Source organism: Andrena cerasifolii, chromosome 1 (genome assembly GCF_050908995.1).
Source record: "Andrena cerasifolii isolate SP2316 chromosome 1, iyAndCera1_principal, whole genome shotgun sequence".
Classification (NCBI taxonomy): domain Eukaryota; kingdom Metazoa; phylum Arthropoda; class Insecta; order Hymenoptera; family Andrenidae; genus Andrena; species Andrena cerasifolii.
This window is the reverse complement of record NC_135118.1, coordinates 25899771-25922315: the sequence shown is the minus strand read 5'-3', so window position 1 is coordinate 25922315 and position 22545 is coordinate 25899771. Positions and strand designations below refer to the sequence as shown.

General features: G+C 42.4%; 2 protein-coding genes across 7 annotated transcripts in view; both read right to left on the bottom strand.

Moving 5' to 3' along the window:
- Positions 1-707: 707 nt before the first annotated feature.
- Positions 708-12308, bottom strand: LOC143372411 (ATP-binding cassette subfamily G member 4). Of its 2 annotated transcripts, XM_076818564.1 has the most exons (12): positions 11853-12308; positions 11267-11464; positions 8438-8748; positions 5961-6134; positions 5206-5416; positions 5019-5126; positions 4780-4895; positions 3531-3699; positions 3318-3418; positions 3094-3249; positions 1706-1824; positions 708-1617 (listed from the first exon to the last, which is right to left on the bottom strand). In XM_076818564.1, exons 2-12 carry the CDS (start codon positions 11433-11435, stop codon positions 1389-1391), a joined length of 1863 nt encoding a protein of 620 aa, XP_076674679.1. In that variant the 5' UTR covers positions 11436-11464; positions 11853-12308; the 3' UTR covers positions 708-1388. The 2 variants fall into 2 exon arrangements, with proteins under 2 accessions (XP_076674679.1, XP_076674675.1); XM_076818560.1 differs by having other exon boundaries at positions 11267-12307.
- A 1611-nt stretch (positions 12309-13919) lies between these two features.
- LOC143372344 (ATP-binding cassette sub-family G member 4) overlaps positions 13920-22545 on the bottom strand; it is a 44980-nt gene continuing 36354 nt past the window's right edge. For 3 of the 5 annotated variants that reach the window (XM_076818472.1, XM_076818461.1, XM_076818481.1), the window contains exons 3-10: positions 20504-20687; positions 20271-20416; positions 18558-18796; positions 17521-17813; positions 15878-16046; positions 15523-15779; positions 15279-15433; positions 13920-14992 (exon numbers count right to left, since the gene is read on the bottom strand). In XM_076818472.1, the coding sequence (XP_076674587.1) occupies positions 14803-14992; positions 15279-15433; positions 15523-15779; positions 15878-16046; positions 17521-17813; positions 18558-18796; positions 20271-20416; positions 20504-20687 (1633 nt within the window). In that variant the 3' untranslated portion in view covers positions 13920-14802. The remainder of the gene's footprint in view (positions 14993-15278; positions 15434-15522; positions 15780-15877; positions 16047-17520; positions 17814-18557; positions 18797-20270; positions 20417-20503; positions 20688-22545) is intronic. The other 2 variants (XR_013086286.1, XR_013086289.1) reach the window with 2 other exon arrangements.

Sequence of the window (22545 nt, the reverse complement as noted above, 5' to 3'; positions counted from 1 at the left end):
CACCAACGCCACTCGAAGTGTTATTTGAGGAGCTACTGTCAATTTAGGCGTCGTATATTATGTCATAATCGAAGAGAGAAAGTGTAACTTGTCGGAGAAACGTTCATTGCGCGATATCAGGTTGAAAGTTGAACGGCAGTTGAAACGACCACATAGTAGATACTTGTTAACAATGTGTTACAGTGTAATCTTTGTGCATGTAGCAAGAATCTTGGCATTGAGCGATTAATATTTACGGAAATATATACTTTGGACTCGCAATCTCGGCGGATGTGGACGTTTCATTGCGAGTATGTGCGTTTATCAGACTTCTGATAACCCTCTGTCGCGGACGCTCGAGCACTCCTAATAACGAATATTCCGTTCATAGTAGTACATTCATAAAATCATAATTACTTTTCCAGCAAAGATATACGCTCGTCTGATGATTCATTTTTTGACATCTAGCGTCTCAGGCTTTCCAATTCTGATTTAAAAAAATGGGGCAGCGGTCTGTTTTCACTTGCCAAAGCAAAAATATGCGTATGCTGGAAGAAACAGGTTTCAAATGCTGCACTTACCGGGAATCATTTATAAGCTACTATAAACTACTGTGTTTATAATCTAAGATTTAGAGAGAAAGAACATTTCGATTATTAAGAACTATCTAACATATCGGAGTCAGTTTTTACCGACTCTTGCAAGACTCGTTAAACTGAAGATTGTAATTTTGTATGTAAATATTGTTTATTAAGGTATTTTTATATTGCTGTATACACTCACGTATAAATCTACGTATATGTAAAAGGTAGATATGTGTTATTTATGACCTCTTACGTGAACTTAAGTTAGTGCTCGTTAAACGTGTGTAAATATTCTTTTCTCGTTGACTCTTAAGCGTACAAAATATATTAATGGAAAATCTTAGCTATATAAATACGTATTTAACCAGGGCCGGCTTTAACATATTGGCACCCCGGGCAAGATTATCATGGCGCCCCTCCATGGGCATGAAAATCAATTAGCAGCTTTCTGCTTAACGAATCCAAACTGATATAATATACTTAGAGCATATAAACCTGGAGGAAGCACACAATGGGCGAAAATGTAGATGGCGGTAGAAAGAGAGAAGGTGTCCCCCATGTATATTTTCCTCTTTTTACTGCCGTCTACATTTTTGCCCATTGCATGCTTTATCCATGTTTATATGCTTTAAGGATGTAAATGAATGAACCCTTACAGATTTGGCGCTCCGAGCGGTCCTGCCTGCCCTGCTTTAAAGCCGGTCCTGTATTTAACAGTTTTGGAGTATTCTGTTATTTATTTTATGGATGACGATGTAGTAGATTTATTCCGATAAAAATCTAAGTACTGGAAAGTTTGCAAAATTCAGCATTTCAAAAAGTTCCTTATCTTTTAGCGAGGTACGCTTTCCATTTAAGTACCAGGTACGTGCCGATTTGTAGACAGGCTATCCAGATGCAGAGGGCTAGCACAATAGCGGGGTATGACATCTTAGGCATGTCCATCATTTGCAAAATCTTCTTCGGAGAGCGCAAGTGGCAGTAGGCATCGGAGCACTGTAACCTGTCCCTTTCACCGTCGTAAATTGCCTGTAGAATGCCTTCGAATGCATACCTGACAGAGAGATAAGAAACATAATACTCGTGCAAACATCGGACGATTACTGTGTCCTTCGTGATTCACGTATCTCATTCAAATGTACCTGAAGAAGCTAATACTACACAACGGTTGAAGGTAAAACGTCACTTCGTTGAATTTTAAGAAGAAACCGGCGAAGAGGATCATCGGCATGTTGATGGCAGGAATTAAGAATACACCCAACTGAAAATTTTAATGGGTATTATTACTTACTGTTCTATTTTACCACTGTATACAGCCACTTACAGGTACTATAATCCAGGGGCAGATTTGGGTAGGGGCTAAGTAGGCTGCAGCCTAAAGGCTGCCCCAAACCAACGCGAATATTCGCTCCGCGCCGCGGATCAGATAAGGCAGCAGTTTTCTTATACGTGGTGGCTTATGGGCAGTGTTATCTGATCCGCGGCGGATCCGCTCCGCGCCGCGAAATTCGCGTTGGTTTGGGGGAACCTTAAGGCGGCAAATTTTGGAAAGCGTTAAATTTTGGGGAGAGGCATTTGGCGGAGCGATAAATTTTGGGAAGCAACAAATTTTGGAGCATCAAAATTTGGGGTACGTCATTTGAGGGAGTAATAAATTTGGAGGAGCGACAAATTTTGGGGAGTGGCAAATTTTGGGGAGCGACAAATTTTGGGGAGTGGCAAATTTTGGGGAGCGACAAATTTTGGGGAGTGGCAAATTTTGGGGAGCGGTGAATTTTGGGGAGCGATAAATTTTGCATAGCGCAAATTTTGGGGAGTGGCAAATTTTGGGGTAGCGACAAATTTTGGAGATCATCAAATTATAAGGAGCTTCAATTTTCGTCAAAATTCCTAATCACTTTTTTTAAATGTATGTATCAGAGCGTTACAGCGGAGCTCCGAGCTGGAGCCTGTGGAGCAGTGGGGTTTCGCCCGGAGCACGGAAAGTTTTTACTGTTCCACTGCTGCAGATGTTTTTGTATTAATTAAATTTTACTTTGTTATTTTATATAAAAACTGCGAAATTGATCGCCGGTGTCGCCACGTGCCAACGTTTTACTCGGAGGATGAAGCGGAGCTGGAGCAAATGTTTTGCTGCTGGAGCGGAGCAAGAGCAAAACAATTAAAAACTGGTTTGCTCGAATCCTCTGATATTTACAATCACAACGAATTAAATTCAACAACACCGCAGTATTGCTTTTTCCTTAACAGAATTCTCGACAGCTTTCATATTCAAATTCAGTTTTACTATTCACTATCTCGAGCCTCTGTGTTTAAACCTTTCCAATTTCTTTCGCTCAAAATTTATCGCTCCCCCAAATTTGCCACACCTCAAAATTTTCCGCTCCCCAAACTTTGCCACACCTCAAAATTTTCCGCTCCCCAAACTTTGCCACGCTCCAAATTTTGCCGCCCTAAGCTACAGCGAACTTATCCTATACCCAAATCCGTCCCTGTGAATATTCCTCACGAAACTCGGACGACTTATTACGTTTGTGTTGAAGGTAACGCCGACCAGCATCCCCGACGATTGCCCCAAGACCGTTGTGAGGATGCATATCAACCAAGTGCGCAGGAATCTGTCGCACTCCATAGGCTGGCCCGTCATGTAGTACGCGATGGAGATGAACACTGAAGGGCAAAGTATCTGAAATGGCAAACAAACAATTAGAGAATCAGAGCAATCTAAATACACGCGCGTAATAACACACATACTTGCAGCGGTAAGTCTGACATAATTTTTGCAGAGTAATAGGACCTCAAGTGGTACCAATTATTCAGGTACTCTCGTAGAAAGACTGCAGCCTCGACGGGAACTGGGAACACAACACAGAGAACGTTAACCAGTTTCTCCATAAATGTACATATCTACATAGTCGAGTTGCTTGCCTCGATGTCAGAGATACAATTTTGGCGATCTAGACTTACACATCAGCACGGCCGGCATGGAGCTCGAGAAATACAGAAACAGCAAAATGAAAAACACGCAAGCTATGTTGCTGTTAACTCTACTAGCGTTAATCCCAGAATCGTAAAACACTACGCCTAGGAGGAAAGCTACTAACAGGTGTGCTGCGAACCTGAGCTTCGTCAGTGTCTAGAAGCAAACGAAGGGAGGTGGTACAACAATCATGCGCAAAATAAAAACAAAGTGCATTCTTACTTTCACATAGATAATTAACCCTCAACCATCCCCTGTGCCAATTTCGCACAAACGCAAATGTACGCAGTGCATTTTGCGGTAAATGTAAATAAAATCAGATCACTATATTATTTGTGAACGATGTGAACAATGGTTTTTTTTTCATTTCGTTTTGTCGTTTCATTCTTTGCTTTATCTTTTCATTATATTGATGTTTTGCCATTGCGTCAATTTGGCACCAAGGGACGAATTAAGGAGGTACTCTAGTGTAACTGCCCGTTTTTCAACGTCATCTTCGGGAATTTATTTAACAAAAGCTATAAGTTTATACTATCTGGCGTTTTGCCTGTATACTAAGGTGTGTTTGAAGTAATACTCAGAATTTTTTTGAACTTCTTTATCGCTCATATACATAGATATAGTCGGTAACACAAACTTCTTCAAAAAAATTCTTTTTCGACAGACGTTGATGTGGGAACTATTCCAGTCATCCAAAATGGAAAAACTGAGGTTTATTTTCTTTATTACGTTTGTCGCTATGGTCGGAACCACGGAGGCCTTCTAAAAATAAAAATTTGCAAAATGGCAGCATTTTTAGTAAAACTGTTCAATTTTCACTAAAACTTTGGCTGTTTTCCTTCTGTAATATTAATCTTTTAGAAGATAGAAACGCGCCCGAGCTTGCAACCATAGCCAGTTATGTAATGAAGATATACGCAAAAGAGCCACTGGATCGTCCCAGTAGATTTCGAGATATGCAAACGCTCGTCTTGAAAAAAAACCCTGTTTCGAAAAAAAAAGCGTTTAAAGTTTTTACAGACAATAGTGCCGCACGGGAGGCCCTACCTTTGGACCTCCACATCTCTGCTGATATTTCGAATTTCAAAAAGTCGCTTTGCAGAAATATTTGTCACACCACAAACTACGAGATAAAGCAAAAAAAAAGAATTTCTCTCATCTACACTAGAGTACCCCCTTAAATTGAGAAACTGAGGGACGGATGAGGGTTAAGAATATTGAGCGCAATGTACTAACATTGTCTCGTCTGATGCAGATCATGCCTCTCAATAGGAGGACCTTCTCTTCCTGCCAGAAGGACGACGGCTTCGCCTTACTCGTGGCGCTGTTCATTTTCGACAGCACCGTTGAATCTGAAAGACAAGCATCCGTATGTGTATCTCTTACGCTCGGCCCTGCAGAAACCTGTAGTTTCCAAAGCGTGGTAAAGAAGAGCTGAAGTTTTTACAGATTTTCTGAAATTCGGCTGCAATTACCCATAACAGGATATCGGAAGTGCTTCCTCCACCTCTGGTACATGTCGTTGCTGACCGTGTACAGGTTGTTCAGGTTCCCGCCTCTCTCGCCCGTCACGACCTCGAGAACTGGAGAAACAGAGACCGTGTACTTGCGTGGCGAAGTATTTGGGGGGTACTCGCGGATAATCAGTGTTTCACAAGTTACCGAATTCAGCCATATTGTAAAAATGCGGACAAGCGTAGCCGGCGTTGCCGAATGTGCTCAGAACATCGTCCCAGGCGCCGCAGTAGAAAGATTTCCCTCCTTGCAAGACCAGCAGGTCGTCGAATTGCGATATCATCCGACTGTTGGGTTGGTGAATTGCACAGGCGACCGTGCAGCCGGCCCTTGCCATTTTGTGCAGTAGACTGATCACCTGTTGGAGGTAGACAGGGAATTTATAAAAGCCGAGTACAGTGTTGTCTCTCAAATTGCACGCGTTTTCATATTCTCTATACGCGTGAAGCTACCCCCGCTACTTCTTCTGTAGTCGCCGCACAGTCGAAATACCGAGAATCAATTAATTTTCTTCGACTGAGCGACAGAATTTGGGTATCACATATCAAAGAAAAACCCGAAGAAGCCGAACGAAAAAACAACTGCGCGTCGCCCCATACCACTCGAGCGCTCGAGGAGGAATCAAAGCAAGCCGAATAGGCTACTCGTCTCTCAAATTGCGTGCGCCCGGCCCCGACGCTCGCGTATATAGAGAGACAGAACAGTATTTGGGAAATAAAGGCTAGTTAGTATATTAACCTTTTGCACTCCAACTTATTCGCTCGCCAATCGACCAGGGGCCTTTTAGGAATATAGTAGGCTTAGCGATTTCAAGAATCACGAGCTCGCGAGGCATACTTGCAGTGCAAAGGGTCAATGCGCCGGTAAAGGTAAGGAATTAATCCCGTCGATTATTATAGGACCTGATTCGACGAGGTGCTGTCGAGCCCACTGGTCGGCTCGTCCAGTAGCAGAACAGACGGGCTCGTCACCATTTCTATGCCGATGGACAGCCTCTTCCGTTCTCCGCCGCTCAGATTTTCCACCAACGTCTCCAGGCAGTTCGTCAAACCCAGGCTCTCTGCTACCTCCTTCACCTGTTATGTTATAAAGAATATTTATTTCTCCCGAAGGCCACTTCGTAGTTTATTTTGCTCGGCAATAGAGAATAGCAAATGAAACTTGTGATTTTTAGCGACGAAATAAGACAGCGGGAGGAGTAACGAAATTAATATTGGTAAATTCAGCGATGCGTGTTGCGTAGGTCAGTACGGCCGAGTATGGTCATTGGAAAGAAGCAACGCATACAAATTTCATGCTGGCAATTTAGCGTCAACATGTTTTTCAGCGCAGTCGAAGACGGGGGGCCTTGTGCTGTTCGACCTTCGAGGATTTTATGGCAGGGTATAAGATATAGGCATAGTGGTATATAAGAAGAGGTCCTCTACGCTCCTCTTCTTTTTACCGCTGGCACGGAACTGCACAGAACTGAGGTATGCAGTCTGCGCAGTCCAAGGCCTTTCGACAGCGTGGGGCAGGGGTGTCGAACTTTCCCACTCCGAGAGCCGCACGAGTCAGGCCCCCGGTCAGCTGGTTCCCCCACCTATTTTTCTCTAGGCGTTGCACGAGACCCAGCAGGGAGAGAGTGCGGCACCCGTTGGAGAAATTCAGCAGCATGAAGCAGGTGTGGTGGAGGCCGCCCCCCTACGGCTCTGCGGAGCAGGCGAAGAGGGGAAGGAGCCACTGCGGCTCGCGAGCCGCTAGTTCGACACCCCTGGCGTGAGGTATTGAAAGGGGATGAGTGCATCAAGCACGCGGCACTTGCCCCAGAACCTTGGAATTCAGCGGTCGTTCGTAAATATTTCTAACACTTTATTACTAATTCTACAAGGAAAGCTGCTACCCATTGTTAGACCCTGGCGCCGCAACGGCTAGATTGGAAGGAACGAGGGGTTCTGTGAGTTCTCCGGATACTTAAATTAATATGTACATTCAGACAAAACTTTTTCAAACTCTGCACCACTCTGTACAGTGTGCATTCTCGCGCTCGAGCTCGCAATTCGCGGAGTCAGTGATGCGGGCCAGAATCGTGACCATCGTGACTGTGAGGCGTGGGACAAATGCTTACCCCCACTATGGCCTAACGCGGTCCTCCACTTTGCTTCCGTCGCACTGCGCACAAGCATATCCCTAGTTCTGTCCGTGGGCGTTGCTTGGGAGGTTCATCAGAAGGTCGGGAGTAGAGTAAGTTCGAATAATTTCGAATATGAATGTTCGAACAATCAGAAGTATTCGAATCTCGAATTCAAATTCTCTGGAATTCGAATATTCGAATCTCAAAATCGAATTCTCTGGTACTCGAATCTCAAAATCGAATTCTCTGGTATTCGAATCTCAAAATCGAATTCTCTGGTATTCGAATCTCAAAATCGAATTCTCTGGTATTCGAATCTCAAAATCGAATTCTCTGGTATTCGAATCTCAAATTCGAATTCTCTGGTATTCGAATCCTCTGGTATTTGAATATTCGAATCCCAAATTCGAATTTTCAGGTATTCGAACTTTATTATTCAAATATTAGAACTTTCTGGAATTCAAATTCTCTGTTACTCGAATATTCGAATCTCAAAATCGAATTCTCTGGTATTCGAATATTAGAATTTCCTGGTATTCGAATATTAGAATTTCCTGGTATTCGAATATTAGAATTTCCTGGTATTCGAATATTAGAATTTCCTGGCATTCGAATATTAGAATTTCCTGGTGTTCGAATTCTCTGGTATTCGAATATTCGAATCTCAGATTCGAATTGTCAGGTATTCGAATATTCGAATCTCAGATTCGAATTGTCAGGTATTCGAATATTCGAATCTCAAAATTCGAATTCTCTAGTATTCGAATCTTAAATTCGAATTCTCTGGTATTCGAATACGTAGATTATTCGAATATTCGTTAAAGCCCTAGTCGTAAGTTCAAATCCCAGTGCGGCGGTTTTAATTTTTTTTAAATTTGTCAAGTTTCTAATTTCAGTACACCTGTACCCGAGTGCACCTGCAACCAGGTACACCTGTACTAGTACCTTGCAGTGTCTCACAGTTTGTCAGAGTGTCCAACAGTGTATGACGTATGTACTGTTCTCGGCCGTACTGACCTACCCGATGCGCGCCGCTGATCGCCAAGTTGCCTTGCGCCAGGCACCGTTGACCCTTATTTCCAAACAGTAGTAACTAAAAAAGAATTAAGCCCCCACTGCAATTTCGTTACCAAGGGCGTCGGGTGCACTACCCAAAGACACCTTGGGCATTCTCTCCACCATCTTGGGCATTCGATCTGCCGCGAATGGTTCCGTGGGCCCCTGAAACTTTCACGCGAGATTCCCGCGCGTCAGTCGTGCACTCACGATTAGATAGAAGGCGCGCAGTTCACGAATGCCTTGAACTTTCAATCGCGCGGCGATGTACAGCGTCTCTCTGGTGGTAAGCGACGGTAGTAAAGCGAAGTCCTGCGGCAGAAAGCAGGTCTGCTTTCGGAAGGCGCCAGCGTTCCATTCCCGCCCGTTAACCGTGATCGAGCCTTTCACGTTGGCCGACTTCAGGGTCGATATGATGCGGAGCAGCGTGGTCTTCCCAGCGCCGGATGGGCCGATAATCGCGGTCAGCCTCCCCGGCCGGAAACAGCCGTTCACGTTTTCCAGTAGTCTCTTTGATTTCGCTGCAAAGGAATGCGTTACTGCTACAGGATTATCTAGAGATACCAGAGATCCGCTGTTTCAGTCCTATTTAGAAAAATTAATAGGAATCTGAAGAAAGCTTACGTAGCACAGACTGCTTTTGTTGTTCACTCAGCCACAGAGTACTGATCAAAACGAATACCGTTCAAAAACTATTTATATAATAATCTGGAAGTAAATATTTTTCCTCCGCATTTCGATACTGAATTCTACCACTATATATATATATATATATATACACATAGTCTATATATATATACATAGGTCCGCAAGTCGGTTAAACTTTCTGTTGCCAACCACTGCATGTAGGACCCTGATAACAACCGATGGTATCCAAGTATCTTTTTCTCAAATAACCAAGAAAAGAGGCGTCTTAACTGGTTAACACATTCTCTCCTTATAAGAAGTTGGCGACCGTGGGAATTAAAGCTCGCTGGGTGATCCTGCGACTCTAAAATGGCGACACATATGTATACCTACTCTTGGTATAATCCTCCTCCAGACCGTAAATAGACACGACAGTATTATCGCTAGAAAAACCCGACGGCTGATAGACACACAAAATAGGCGATAAATAATGTCGTTGAACTTACCAAAGTCTCTTTTCATTTCAATGTTCCGAATGAATTCATACGTGACATCATTGTGTGTAAGGTGATACCGTCTGCTGTGTGAAACAGTCTTTATACTCTGGGGATCAAAGTCACTTCGGGATCAGCTTAACGCTTTGACTAGCGTCGACGTATTTACACGCCGAGGTACCTCCACCCTACTCGGCTTTGGCTTTGAAAATTTCAATTTCTGCTCTCCGAGGGTACTACGATGGATTGGCAAAGTTTCTTTTCTTGATTGGACTAATCAATGATGGGGGAGTGGTGCACGAAATTGCATGGAATCAATACAAATTCATGTTGCACTAAAAATATTTATTAACTTGCGCTGCCAAAAATAAATATGCAAGTGGTACCTTGAAATCAGATACTAGGATTAATCATACACAGTGGACTGATCTACGCAATTCAGGCATAATTCCAATTACAATTAAAGATAGCCCGGGCGAGGTCATATTTGGATTTTTTTCCACCAGAAAGCTCCATCTATTCATAGTATTTTCATAAAGATTTAACAGAAAGTACAGAAATGTAAATGTTTCACTAGTCTTCTTTAATCGACTGCAAACCGTATTTCGCCAAACCTTGCACTAGGCAAAGTGTTAACGTATCGATAAAATAGCATGCTGTTTGTCCGATTAAATCCGTCAAATATGTACGAAGGCTGGGAAACATACCTACTCCACGCGCGCTACCGGTTAGCACAGTAGTAGGTAATTGCAAGTGCGCATAATAGCCTCCACAGGTTCCGTTTGAATATCTAATATCGGAATTAATTTTCGAAAGCATCGACTAAACAGATGTATGTAGAAAATTGTATCAAAGTTTCTACCAGTTTATATTCCGCGGGATGATAACTATGCCTGTTGCGAAACAATTGCACGTGCGCTTGATTTTTCATTCAAAATCTTACGTAAAGCGGCTACCATCAACCAAGTCTCCTACTTTGATCGATGATACATCCGCGACGATCGTAAAAATTCAATATGGTAAAGCTGTCAATGAAGAAATATATCAGAGGGCAATGCAGGAGAAGTCTCTGACGATAATAATATAATGTAAAGTGTAATGATAGGAAATAGAAGAGAATAATATCCACGGTATTAGCGTTTCGTGTTAAAAACAAACAGTTTCGTTAAATTCCATTTTGACACGAACACGGGCAAAAGTAGCTGTAACGATATTCCATGTTATCTCATTCTTTTCACTTCCACTCGAATCGTAAACATTCGTGTCCCTTATTTAATTCTGTGGATACTGATTAAACCGTGACTCAATCACGCATTAACGTCTGATCGAAGTGGAAACAAGCTTTAGCAAGTTGGCAATTCTGAGCGCACCCGTTTCTTACTATCTTTATTCAAGAATGGACATTCCTTATCTATCACGCGAAACGTGAAAGTATTATCAGGATCATAGCCTAGCCCAGCAAAGAGTCTCTCGGATCCATTACTAACCTCAATCCTAAAACGACCAATTTCTCAATCGAGCCAATCGTAAACCATTCCGCCAGCGCGTTCCGCGACGCCCCCGATGGGTAAAAACTAATAACACCATAGAACACGATTATTTAATATAAACAATCCAGAAACACATTCCTCCCCGTCCCTTAGCCTCCAAAAATTCCCCAGGAAGATATTAAATAAACGAAATACAGTATATCTCACGAAACTCTTTTTCACCAAAACTCAAAACACACATGCATGAAACATTGAAAGTTCGAATCTCCATTCGAGAAAATGGCCAGTAGGAAATAAGTATACCGAAAGTGAGTGGTTCGGTCACATTCCCATGAAACGATGGAACTGCAATGGTAACTGTAAACTGCAGCACTTTCCACGCGCAATGGTACCTAAACAAGTTTGGCGGCTGTACATAAAGAACTTGCCTTTGCCGTTCTGGACCCAGTACGATAGATTGTCGAACTCGATGTGCATCTTGGTGAACGGCCGTATTTCTGCATTAAGGCAGTTCTGGTCGTCGCTCAATTGAACCGTGCAATCTTCATCGTTCATGTCCACCGCTGGATCAGCGGTTGCATCGTTATATACTTCCATCTCGGCACTCTACGTTTCCCGACTGTTAACTAATCAAAGCAATCGCCCAGACTGTTAACCGATGCGCCAATCGCCGAGATAAACGTATTATGACATATCCTACGCGAGCCGATATACAGAGTGTTAGTTTCATATGCAGTCGACGATTCTCTATAAATCACCGCCTAGAATCGACGACCGATCTCGAACACGCACGATCGATCTCGATCCTCTCTTTAACCAAGGGAGTCACTTCGTCTCAGTTCTCGAACACTATCGAATACCTTTCGCACTTATCGCGAAAGGACTCGCAGCTTCCTGGCTCAAACGCGGCGGTTGAACCCAAGCGGCGAGATGGTGGTGGGGATAGCGTCCCGAGCGATTACGACGTAGAATATTCTTCGGCCCGACTATAGCACGAACACCCTGCACACCTACCCCACCACGTTGTAATCCACGGTATGCAATGACGAATGAAAACGCGTGCTTCTTCACGTTGATCCAGCTAATCTCCCATTAGCGCGTTATCGAGCGGGCTTTCCGTTCTCGGCCAGAAAGCGTCCCAACGATCACGTGAATTGTTCGAAGTTCTGCGAGGAAGATACAAGGCGGCCGATATTTTTGCGATTTCGTTTCACTCGTGGTAAGCCAGGCGCTTCTCGGCGGCATTATCAACAAGTAAACACACGGAGGTCCGCGTTGTCGCGCGGACAGCTAAAGACTTCTCGGGTTCTGTATTACTTTATCGACGACCGGTTTCACGCACGAGTCATTGTTTCTCAACTGTCACAGGCGCTGGAACGTCGTTTCGCTCGTGACGTGGGAGTTTTCGTTAACGAAACTGTATTGCCCCCAGAGACTCCATGACCTTATGCACCGGTAGATAAGTCGAAGCGCAGCTCTCCGCGTACTTTGCTCGGCGGTGGAGTCGCATCCACGGGACAGCGGCAGCAGTGCAGCACGAAGCGGCGCGCACGGATTCGTCGCGGCGACTGCCGATTCCCTTCCCGCCAAGGGTCGCGCGCCACTTTCTCCGCTCGCGTATCGCGCTCAACTGCGCTTGCAACTCGACCTTGCAGCGCGATTACGTGCTAGGTGATCCGCCAGTCCGAAGCTGAGGATTTCTGCCAGGGCTCGAAACCGTTATTATAAAGATTTCGGTTCTTGAAAGAGTTGTGAAGAACCTTTATTAGGAATCACCGTTATAAAGAACCTAAATGTCAGACTATATAAGTATAAGTTACGGTTCCTATATAGCTCTATAACTTTTATTTTTTAGGTTCTTATATAGGTTTATTTACTGTAAAATTCTGTACAATCGTTACAAGAATCGGTTCTATAACCGCTTTGTAACTTATATAGAACCTAAAAAATAAAAGTTATAGAACCTAAAAAATAAAAGTTATAGAACCTAAAAAATAAAAGTTATAGAACCTAAAAAATAAAAGTTATAGAACCTAAAAAATAAAAGTTATAGAACGTAAAAAATAAAAGTTATAGAACCTAAAAAATAAAAGTTATAGAACCTAAAAAATAAAAGTTATAGAACCTAAAAAATAAAAGTTATAGAACCTAAAAAATAAAAGTTATACAGCTATATAGGAACCGTAACTTATACTTATATAGTCTGATATTTAGGTTTTTTATAACGGTTATTCCGAATAAAGGTTCTTCATAACTCTTTCAGTCAGAACCTTTATATAACAGTTTGAAACAGTTATTTTCGAAACCTATTCAAGCCCTGGTTTCTGCATTCTTGGTAGCGTTAAGCAGAATCTGACGCGGAGATCTTTAATTCTTCAAGTCGATACACATGTATACGCGAGATTCGTGTTAATATGATTCAGCAATAAATCATGCTGGAAATATCAGGTTTGCTCTTTGTTATCTTTTACCAGTTTCGTGGATTGGACTGTTGGGTCCCTCCATGCGATCGATATGGATCTCGTAAAAAAGGCGGGAAAATACGATGTTTGAATGATGTATTATAAAAAGAGATCGATTCTGATATTTCTTTTTTCTTCTACTACTAATTCAGTTGGCGGGGAAACAATAACAATTGCCAACGCTGCCCCGCGACTCGAGAAATGTCAGAGCGACTCAAAACAATAAAATAGCAAAAAAAACAAAAAGTATTTTTACTCAAACTTCCTTTAACGAAATGATAATTTCATACGCACCAAGCTAGTGCTTGGGAACGCGATTTGTTTTTTTTATAGTGACCTATGTATACTTCGAACTCTAAAGATCGTTTTAAAAAACTAAATGTGTCTGTAGTTTTTTCGTCATGTAACCCTGGTAGCTGATGAAAAATGCATTTCTAATGTAAATAATTGCAGACTCAAGTCAGCCAACATTAGCCGAGATTATTCTTGAAAGCGTGGGGTCAAAATAGACCCAGCCCACATCCGTCGAAGGGTAAATGTAAATGAAGAGTCATTCTTGGTGTTCAACTGTTAACATATGCGCATTATAATAGATTCTAATGAAAGAGACGTATAAATAGGTGAATGTTTATAAATCGGTTTAATGCTTCCTTCCTCGCTTCATCATTAATCTCTGAATGAAGAAAACAATCGCTGGTTACTTCGACTGACACACAGCGCTGTGTAATACGTTCATGTCTTTATTCGCACACGTATACCGCAGATTTTTAAAATTACAATATAAACGTGTGATGTACAAAAGATATGGTTAATTACATATTCTGGTGAACATCACCTCCCTCTTGGTAATCTGCGAGCGGAATTAGTACGACAGAAAGGAATCTACCACTATGCGTTAACCAAAATAAAAGAAACAGTGAAGCACAGCATCAGGCGAAGATCATCGGATCCGCGATACCGTTATCTGGAAGATAACAGAATATTTCTTTCTCCGCGTAAAGGCTCCCCCAAACCAACGCGAATATTCGCGGCGGTAGCGAACATTTTGCCGCGATGGACTCGCGGCAGTTTACTATACGTGGCGGCTTATGGGGTGGTTCAGACCAACGCTGAACATTTCCGCTGCGGTTGCCCAAAAGCCACCAGGTACGAAGAACTAATAATATTCGCTGCCGCCGCGAATATTCGCGTTGGTTTGGGGGGAGCCTTAAATAATACGAGTCCGATCTAGCGTGACGCGATTCGGCGCGACGCGACGGTCGTAAATAATATCCCGTCGTGGTTCCCTCCACTTCGGGGTGCAATAAATGCAACCGATAACGTTCTGCTGAACAGTCTTTGCGACAATCTTTCTCCCGTTTTCGCGATTAAAAGCAGGGTCAGTCTTTCGTGGTAATTCGTTTACATTGTTCTCTTTGCACTTGAGATGAACACAACACAAGTCGACTATAGGAAACTCGTCCCCCCCGGGTCTCACTCAATAGCGATCGGTTCAGCTGATCTCAGACGCGCTTCTCCAGCTTCAGTTTAAGTAACGTGAACGTTGAAATCTCTAGAATGACATAGAGAAAGGCCAGCACGAGCAGGCAGAACCAGTAATCGACACGCGCCATGTCCACGGCGCTTAACAGCTTCTCCGGTGTGGCGAAGTGGCAATACACGTCCGAGCAGGAGAGCTTCGGTCTGTTGTAACTGAAACACAGAAACAGAGTTTGGGTATCAACTATCAGATCAGTACAACGAAGTAACACTGAGTTTAATACATTGAATCGCGCCGGCGCGTTTTCACACCGAGGCAGTTGCACCCTCTATCCTCGCGAATTTTCATGGCGATATTTTCTGTAAAGCATCAGAAGTATCGTCCACGAGTGCCCGAATATTTACACGATAGATGCACTTAAGTTAAAGGAGCATTTATCAAGTGAAAATTGTTCGAGGTCGAATAAATTGAAGGCGAGGGTGCTCGAAGGTTTCTTACCCATAAATGGCGACCATGACGCCTTCGAAGCCGTACTTTAGAAATGACAAGTGGAAGAGCCAGCGCAAGTATGGATGGGCGTGTCTAAATTGAACGAAGAATCCACTGAATATCAGGAATGGAAGAATGGTGAGCGGCCCAAAGATCATTCCGTGCTGAAAGAAGACGGACACAGGATAGTCAAGATTCACTATAACTATCTTGATAATATGGAATTAAAGAAGCTATCGCGTGCCGCACGAACCTGTATCTTCATTCCCGTTCCCACTAAAAGGCCGAACGTTTGGGCGACCATGCTGACGGCGAAACACATCAGCGTGTACAGACAAAATCGTCGAAGTTCTAGAAGTTGATCGCTCATGTAATACACTATCAGAATATACAGGGAAATGGCCATGAATTGAATGGGAATGTCGGCCAATTTATTGGCGAGATAAAAAGAATGTAACTTGTACCAACGATTGAAGTACTCGCGCGTGATGATTGGTAGCTCTGAGGGGACTGGAAACGATAATAACGGTCAATGGTGTTGTCAAAGTAAAAACGTGTTTTCACATTTATGATATGATAATGCAAGGGAATTGAAATGGCGTTCTTACATGTCGTTACCATCGCGCTGAACGCGCTGAACATGAGAAACATTATGTTGAAGAACAGAAGGTTGAAGTTGTCCAGCACGTACACCGCATCTTGGCCTATTTTGAAATAGAGCGTCCCGACCAGCAGAGCGATTATGAAGTGCATCGAGAGCCTTATAAAAGTCAATACCTGTGGACAACGAACAGCGGATGTAGAGAATTTTACATGGGAAGATTACTGCCAGTCTCTACTTCGTTCAGTTTGTTGCAGATTATTGTACATTATGTAATTGATATCTTTGTTGGGAAGTTTCTTTTGTAGCTCCTGTTTATTTGTTAGAAGCTACACAGTGAACTATGATATCAAGTCCACAGCAAGGTCAACAGCTTAAGCGGCATTACAAGTCAATATTTAATTACATAGGTATATTTTCTTGATCGAACAAGGTATTAAGTTTCCTTGCAACACCTCTCAAGACTGTCGCCACTAGTCTATTTATCTAGTATAACTCGCAATCTTCGAATCGTCACATATTTATTCCTTTACTCTAGATTTACTTTTACTATTACTCACCTATCATTTATTTTTTTACGAGTAATAGAGACGTAATAATGATAATAATAATATTCTAATTACGATTCTCATACTCGTTAAAAACCTGCGCGCTATTAAACTCTTCTAAAACTTGATAAGAGAAAAATTGTAGAGGCTCTTTCAGATATTTCTCCGTAAATTATCTAACAACCGTCATCTTCGTAATACGCGATCCCCCTCGCACGAAATTGACTTCGATATTATTGTACATTTCCGTATCGAATGTAACGGTACGCGACTAACAAGACGTGTCTATTTGTATTCACAAATAGCCTATGTATATTTAAACACCGCACGTGGAACAGACGACACGATAAATTCACCTTTATTACGACTGATTAGATATTCACCTCATTTAAGCGAATTTGCCTCAGAATACAAAAAGAGAGCATCTTTCTCAATTATAGGATCAAGGTAAAAACATAATAATTCATTATACAGGGTGTTCAGCAACAGAAGATGAAATAGGAGACTCCACGTAACATAATCAGACGAGAATCAAGAATAAAGATATTTTCGCACGTTCCCAGCAATGAACGTGATAATTGTTTAAAGAAAAATATTCTTGTTTAAAAGCATACGCAGTATTTTTTCCCTTTTATCTAACTTTCTTTGAGAATCGTCATAATCACTGACCAAAACGTTGGAATTTGATAAAAATTCTCAAAATTGCAAAATAGCTTTTAATTAATTATTTAACCGACCGAATCAGTGCGTCGAAATCATCTCTTCTAATTAGAACAATTTTTACGGTCGAAATTCAAATTATATTATTTAAAGATATTTTTAGTTAATAATCTTTAAAAATTCCGATCGGGAACGCCTAAAAATACAAGCACTGAATTGCCATGCTTCAGGCGTAACTGACCCGACTCTTTAAACATTAATAACTAAGAAGCGAAGCCTCCGCCGTGATTTCGTTACTCTTGACTGCCTCCTTATTTTGGCACGTAGAATTACCCGTTTCAGTTTCTACTATTTGTTACCAAAAACCCTGCATGCCTGTCTGAATGTGTACAAGCAAATGGTGTTCAGTGAATTGCGGGAAAATCAGAAACGTTTCTTATACCTTGTCCCGAGAGAGTCTGATCGCGTTTCTTTTCAGAAGAACGCCCATCTGTTTCCAAAAGTTAGCGGCGTACTTGGAGGATCCTTTACGCTTATGCATCGCGGGATCTTCCATCGGGGAGCGTTGTCGTAGCGCCTGGAACGACGCCGTTACATTTAAAGCGATCACTTCCTCCTGGCGATTGGCGCTGGTTACGTTGCTCGTCGACCTCCAAGCGTTATTTTTCCCATTCTCGATGGCGTCCACTAATTCTGGCACGTGCTTCCCGTAATCCCCGTTACAAATCTCCAGCACTGTGGAGGATAAAATTGTATCCATTCAGTTGCTCCTCTAACTAAATCAAACGATATCAGAACCTCCACTATCCTACTCAACCGATAGACATAACTATTTAGACACGGGAATTTTCAAATTATGTTCATAATTATGGGTGTGCAGTTAACACCCCTTGCTCCTTAAGCCCTCAGTTTAACCCTGGACTGTGTGAAACTGACGGCTTAAAAACTTAACTGTAGGGTTGAGAGGCTTAACTCTGAGGATTCAGATTAACTTTGATAGACACAGAAGAAGTTTCAGTGAAACGAAAAATGCTCTACATATGTGGATGTGACGCATTTGGGTATATGTAGTACCTAGAAGTGATATCCCGAGATCGTAAAAAGCTGCGGGAGTCCCAAAGTTTAGAGCTTTGAGGTTTCGGAAGAGGTTTGGCATTTTTCAGAACTCAGAGCCAGTGCGGAATCCGGCCCCGCACTTTAAAAGGCCCCACGGTCCACGGAAAGCTCATCGTAAATTTTGCGGGGCTCTATGGGCAGGTATTTATTATTATAAAATTTAGAAGTAGCTTCAAAGCTGTCAACTTTGGGACTCTCGCAGCTTTTAGGACCTCGCTATATCCCTTCCATGCACTATAATACAAATTTTGGTTAGTAATATCTCTGTAGTAGTGTCTACGGCATTCGAGTTCGCGAGGGAAGCGATCAACGCGGTCGGTGAAAGGGCGAGTCGTTGCAGCACGCCTACTTCCATTTACTCACGGTAATCAGCGGGATTGTAGTGCGTCGGGCACTGGAGCCCGAGGCTGCTCAAATAAGGCACCAAATTCTGCGTGCTGCCGTTGTACACGCAAGTCCCAGCCGCCATCACGTAGAGATGGTCTATCATGTTTAGAAGCGACGCGCTTGGTTGATGAACCGAGCAAATCACCGTCTTTCCCGCCTTCGCCAGCTGCTTCAGCAACGTGATGCAGTATTTGGAGGTGACGCTGTCCAGTCCACTGTGACACATGATAAAACGCAGGGCTTCATTAACCAGTGGACTAAATGGGCTATAGTCCAGGGGCGCCGGTGATCTAAGTGCGCTTAAGAATCATGTATGTTGAAATGCTTTTTTTTTCAATTTTTTATGAGAAGAGGGACACGACAACCGTTAAGTCCATACGATGTACCTTGCACCGATTGGGAAAAAGCTGTAGTCTGTACGGTGTGTAGAGTTGGTACGTAAAGAATTAGGGCGCCAAATCTTTTTAGCCCAGGGCGCTCAAATTTGTTAAGACGAGCCTGATAAAACGTAATCAGCGTGAGAATAAGAGAGAGGAGACCACTCCAAGAATGAGTGCAGCTGAATTGCTTAAGAAGCGGATTCTGGGTCAGAATTCTCAAGAAGAGAATTAGCAAGTACTGTACCATTCCATCTGAGAGTAGACCTACGCCCTTACCGATTTGCGACCGATCTGACACACGCGATTGGTCGTAGCGCTTTCCCTGCCTTTTTCCTACCAATCATCAGAATATCCCTGTGCGGAACGAGTCTACTCTTAAGTGGAATGCAGTAAATAGGAGGTGTGACGAGGGATCTAGTATCGGGGTAGTGATGGGATTGGAAGCGCTTTGAATCTGTCTTGAATATCAGGTGACTACTTCGAAGCACTTGGAACATGATTCGAAGCTTAAAACTCGTTAAAGTCTTGAGTCTTGATAGGTCTTGAAAGTCTTGAAACCTTGAAACTTTGAAAGTCTTGAAACCTTGAAACCTTGAAAGTCTTGAAACTCTTGTTCAAAGCCTTGGTAAGTTTCAGACCCGTATGTACATCCACGGCTGCTTCGCCGGATAATACAGACATAAACTGCGAGACCTTGAAGAGACCCTCTGGCCGATCAACCTGGCTAGTTTTTGGCAACCAAATGTTCATTTTCAAAACTTTCAAGACTTTCAAGACCTATCAAGACTTTCAAGACTTATCAAGAGTTTTAAGCTTCGAATCATGTTCGAAGTGCTTCGAAGTCTTTGACATATATATATAGATTCGAAACGCTTCGGAGAGTTTTAGATCCCATCACTATATCGCGGGTTTCTTCGTCCCCTACCCCCTCTTTAAACTCCCATAAACTGGTGTACTTGCATCATCAAGCGCTTAAGAATGAACGCATAAATTTAGAGCAGTGTTTCCCAACCTTTTTTGAGTCGCGATCCCCTTTTATAATATTCGAGAAACCTGCGACCCCCCTCCCATATAAAGTAAGGTAAATATTTCCTTCCTTTCATTTATGAGAAATCAGTGTTAGAACATTAATAGAAAATAGCAACGTAACTATATTAAAATAAATAAGTGCTAAAAGTCGTAAACCAAAAGTAATCGTGACGACCTTCAGAAAACACTTCGCGACCCACAGTTTGGGAATCACTGATTTAGAGAGTTCTGGAGAGTTTTTCAGGGAGCTTTCAGAGAAGATTTCCAGGGAGCTTTTCACCTCGTGGGCTCGTCGAGAAAGAGGACAGGCGGACTGTTGATCAATTCCAGCGCGATGGCCAGTCTTTTTCTTTCTCCACCGCTGAGCTGCCCTGTACGCGTGTGACGACTCGTGTCCAGGTTCATTGTGACCAGAATCTGATCGATCTGAAAGCAATACACTCGTGTTAGAGATATTATACATTAAAAGATATTATACAATTATTTTACGCAGCATAAGGGAACGACTTGCACCTTCTGCTTCTTCAGCTGATGACTGACGGTAAGCTTAAGGTCAGCAGCGACATTCATTGCCTCCTGCACCGTCAAGAGCGGTTGCAAATTGTCGTTTTGCATGATGTATGCGGACATTTTTCTGAATTCAGCGAGATTCCTGGTCCTCGAGTTCACTATTATGTTCCCAGTAACGTCTGTCGTTCTGAAAACAGTTACAGCCACATTCGATTTTCATTAATGCACGCGCTCTGTCTACTGGTCACAGCACAATCGATCATTAACCGAGCGTAGACCTTATTCGCCCGCTTTGGTTGCTCGTTGGGAGTTAAGAGCCCTGGTAAGAAGCAGGGGAACGATTTACAGGGCATTTGGGCTTCCTATCGCACTAATCAAACCGTTATTAGAGTAAAATCTACAGAAATTCTTCCACCCAAACCCAAACTCATCTACCCATTCCATCCTTTTTTTCTGTTGACTGTAAAATTCGAGGTTCCACGCAAGCAGATAAAAAAATTAAAAAATTAAAAAATTGAATTTCTTCTCTTTTTTCAATTTCTCTGAAATTTCCTCCCATCTATAGAAATCCTTCCACCCAAAACCCAAACTTATTTACCTGTCCCACCCCTTTTTCCGTTCATTGTAAAATTCGATGATTCACGCAAGCAAAAAAATCTGAAAATTGAATTTCTCTTCTTTTTTCAAATTCTCTGAAATTTCCTCCCATCTATAGAAATTCTTCCACTCAAACCTAAGCTCATCTACCCATGCCATCCCCTTTTTCTGTTGACTGTAAAATTCCAGGTTTAACATAAGCAGATAAAAATATCTGAAAATTGAATTTCTCTTCCTTTTTCAAATTCTCTGAAATTTCCTCCCATCTATAGAAATCCTTCCACCCAAACCTAAGCTCATCTACCCATACCATCCCCTTTTTCTGTTGACTGTAAAATTCGAGGTTTCACACAAGCAGATAAAACAATCTAAAAATTGAATTTCCCGTGGTATTACATATTGGTTTACGCGGTCGCAGCTCGAAGCGGCGCAAATAGCGTTTATCGTTCTTCGATGAAGCAAAAATGATCTCCTATGGTCACGCAGGTTTATCGCCGATAATTAATTGCATACTGCGCAAGCGAACGATAGCGGGCTTTCATGGTGATCGTGCGCGCGATGCGTGTGTTTAACGGAAATGCAAATCATTGCGCGCGCGCGCGTACCACCGAGATGCGTTTCGTCTGGATCGCGGGTCGCATTTTTCTCGGCGTCATCCGCTGATATGCTAATGCTGACCGTACGTTTCATTAAGGCGAAGATTGCGAGGGTCGTTTTGGGTCAGCAATGTTCGATCACGATGAACCGCTGATTTCCTACAAACTCGACATTTTGTATTATCGTTGGCTTCTTGGTGAAACTCACCAAATCCACTTTGTTTTAAAAAGCTGTGGTTTTAGTTTTTACTAGATATCAAAATCACATTTTTGAATAAAGTGGACTGGGTCAGTTTTACCATGCCAACAATATACATTACCGTCCAAATGTTTTAGAAGCAGTGCGATTTTTTAATTAAATAAACCTCTGGGAGTATCTTAAAGCAGAATGGAAAAATTTAGATAGAGAATATTTTAAGAAATTACTAAACAAAATGGCCAAATTTTTTTTGGAAGCTATTAAGAACTAAGGTGGTTAATTTGACGAGGCAAAAATTTGAGGATAAATATTTCTGTTACTTTTGCCAAACAAAAGCGTTTGATTGTGATAAAATATCTAGAACACGACTTTCCACGATTTTATTTAACTGCTTCGAAACTTTTGAGCGGCAGTGTACATCCTCCTTTAAAGTTAATGTACACAGCTACGTACATAGTACGCGTTACATGCTAAAAGCGCTTGCCCCAAGTGTAACTCTCATTTTCCAATGAGACTTTACTAAATAGTAGTTTCTAGAACTCGCTAAGTCCAATATTCTCGAGGAGGTAGGAGCTGAGACTTAAAGGGTAGAAAATTGGACGGAAACGGGCAAAGTGCCTAGCGACTGAACAGATACAGGTAGTAAAAACTGA

Bases quoted from the DNA above. Each gene is read 5' to 3' on its own strand.
- LOC143372411 (XM_076818564.1), bottom strand. From the start codon at position 11,435: ATGGAAGTATATAACGATGCAACCGCTGATCCAGCGGTGGACATGAAC. The intron at 5,417-5,960 runs GTCCTATAATAA...TACCTCCAACAG, and splicing joins ACAGCACCTCGTCGAATCAG to GTGATCAGTCTACTGCACAA. The intron at 4,896-5,018 runs GTAATTGCAGCC...CTTGTCTTTCAG, and splicing joins CTTCCGATATCCTGTTATGG to ATTCAACGGTGCTGTCGAAA.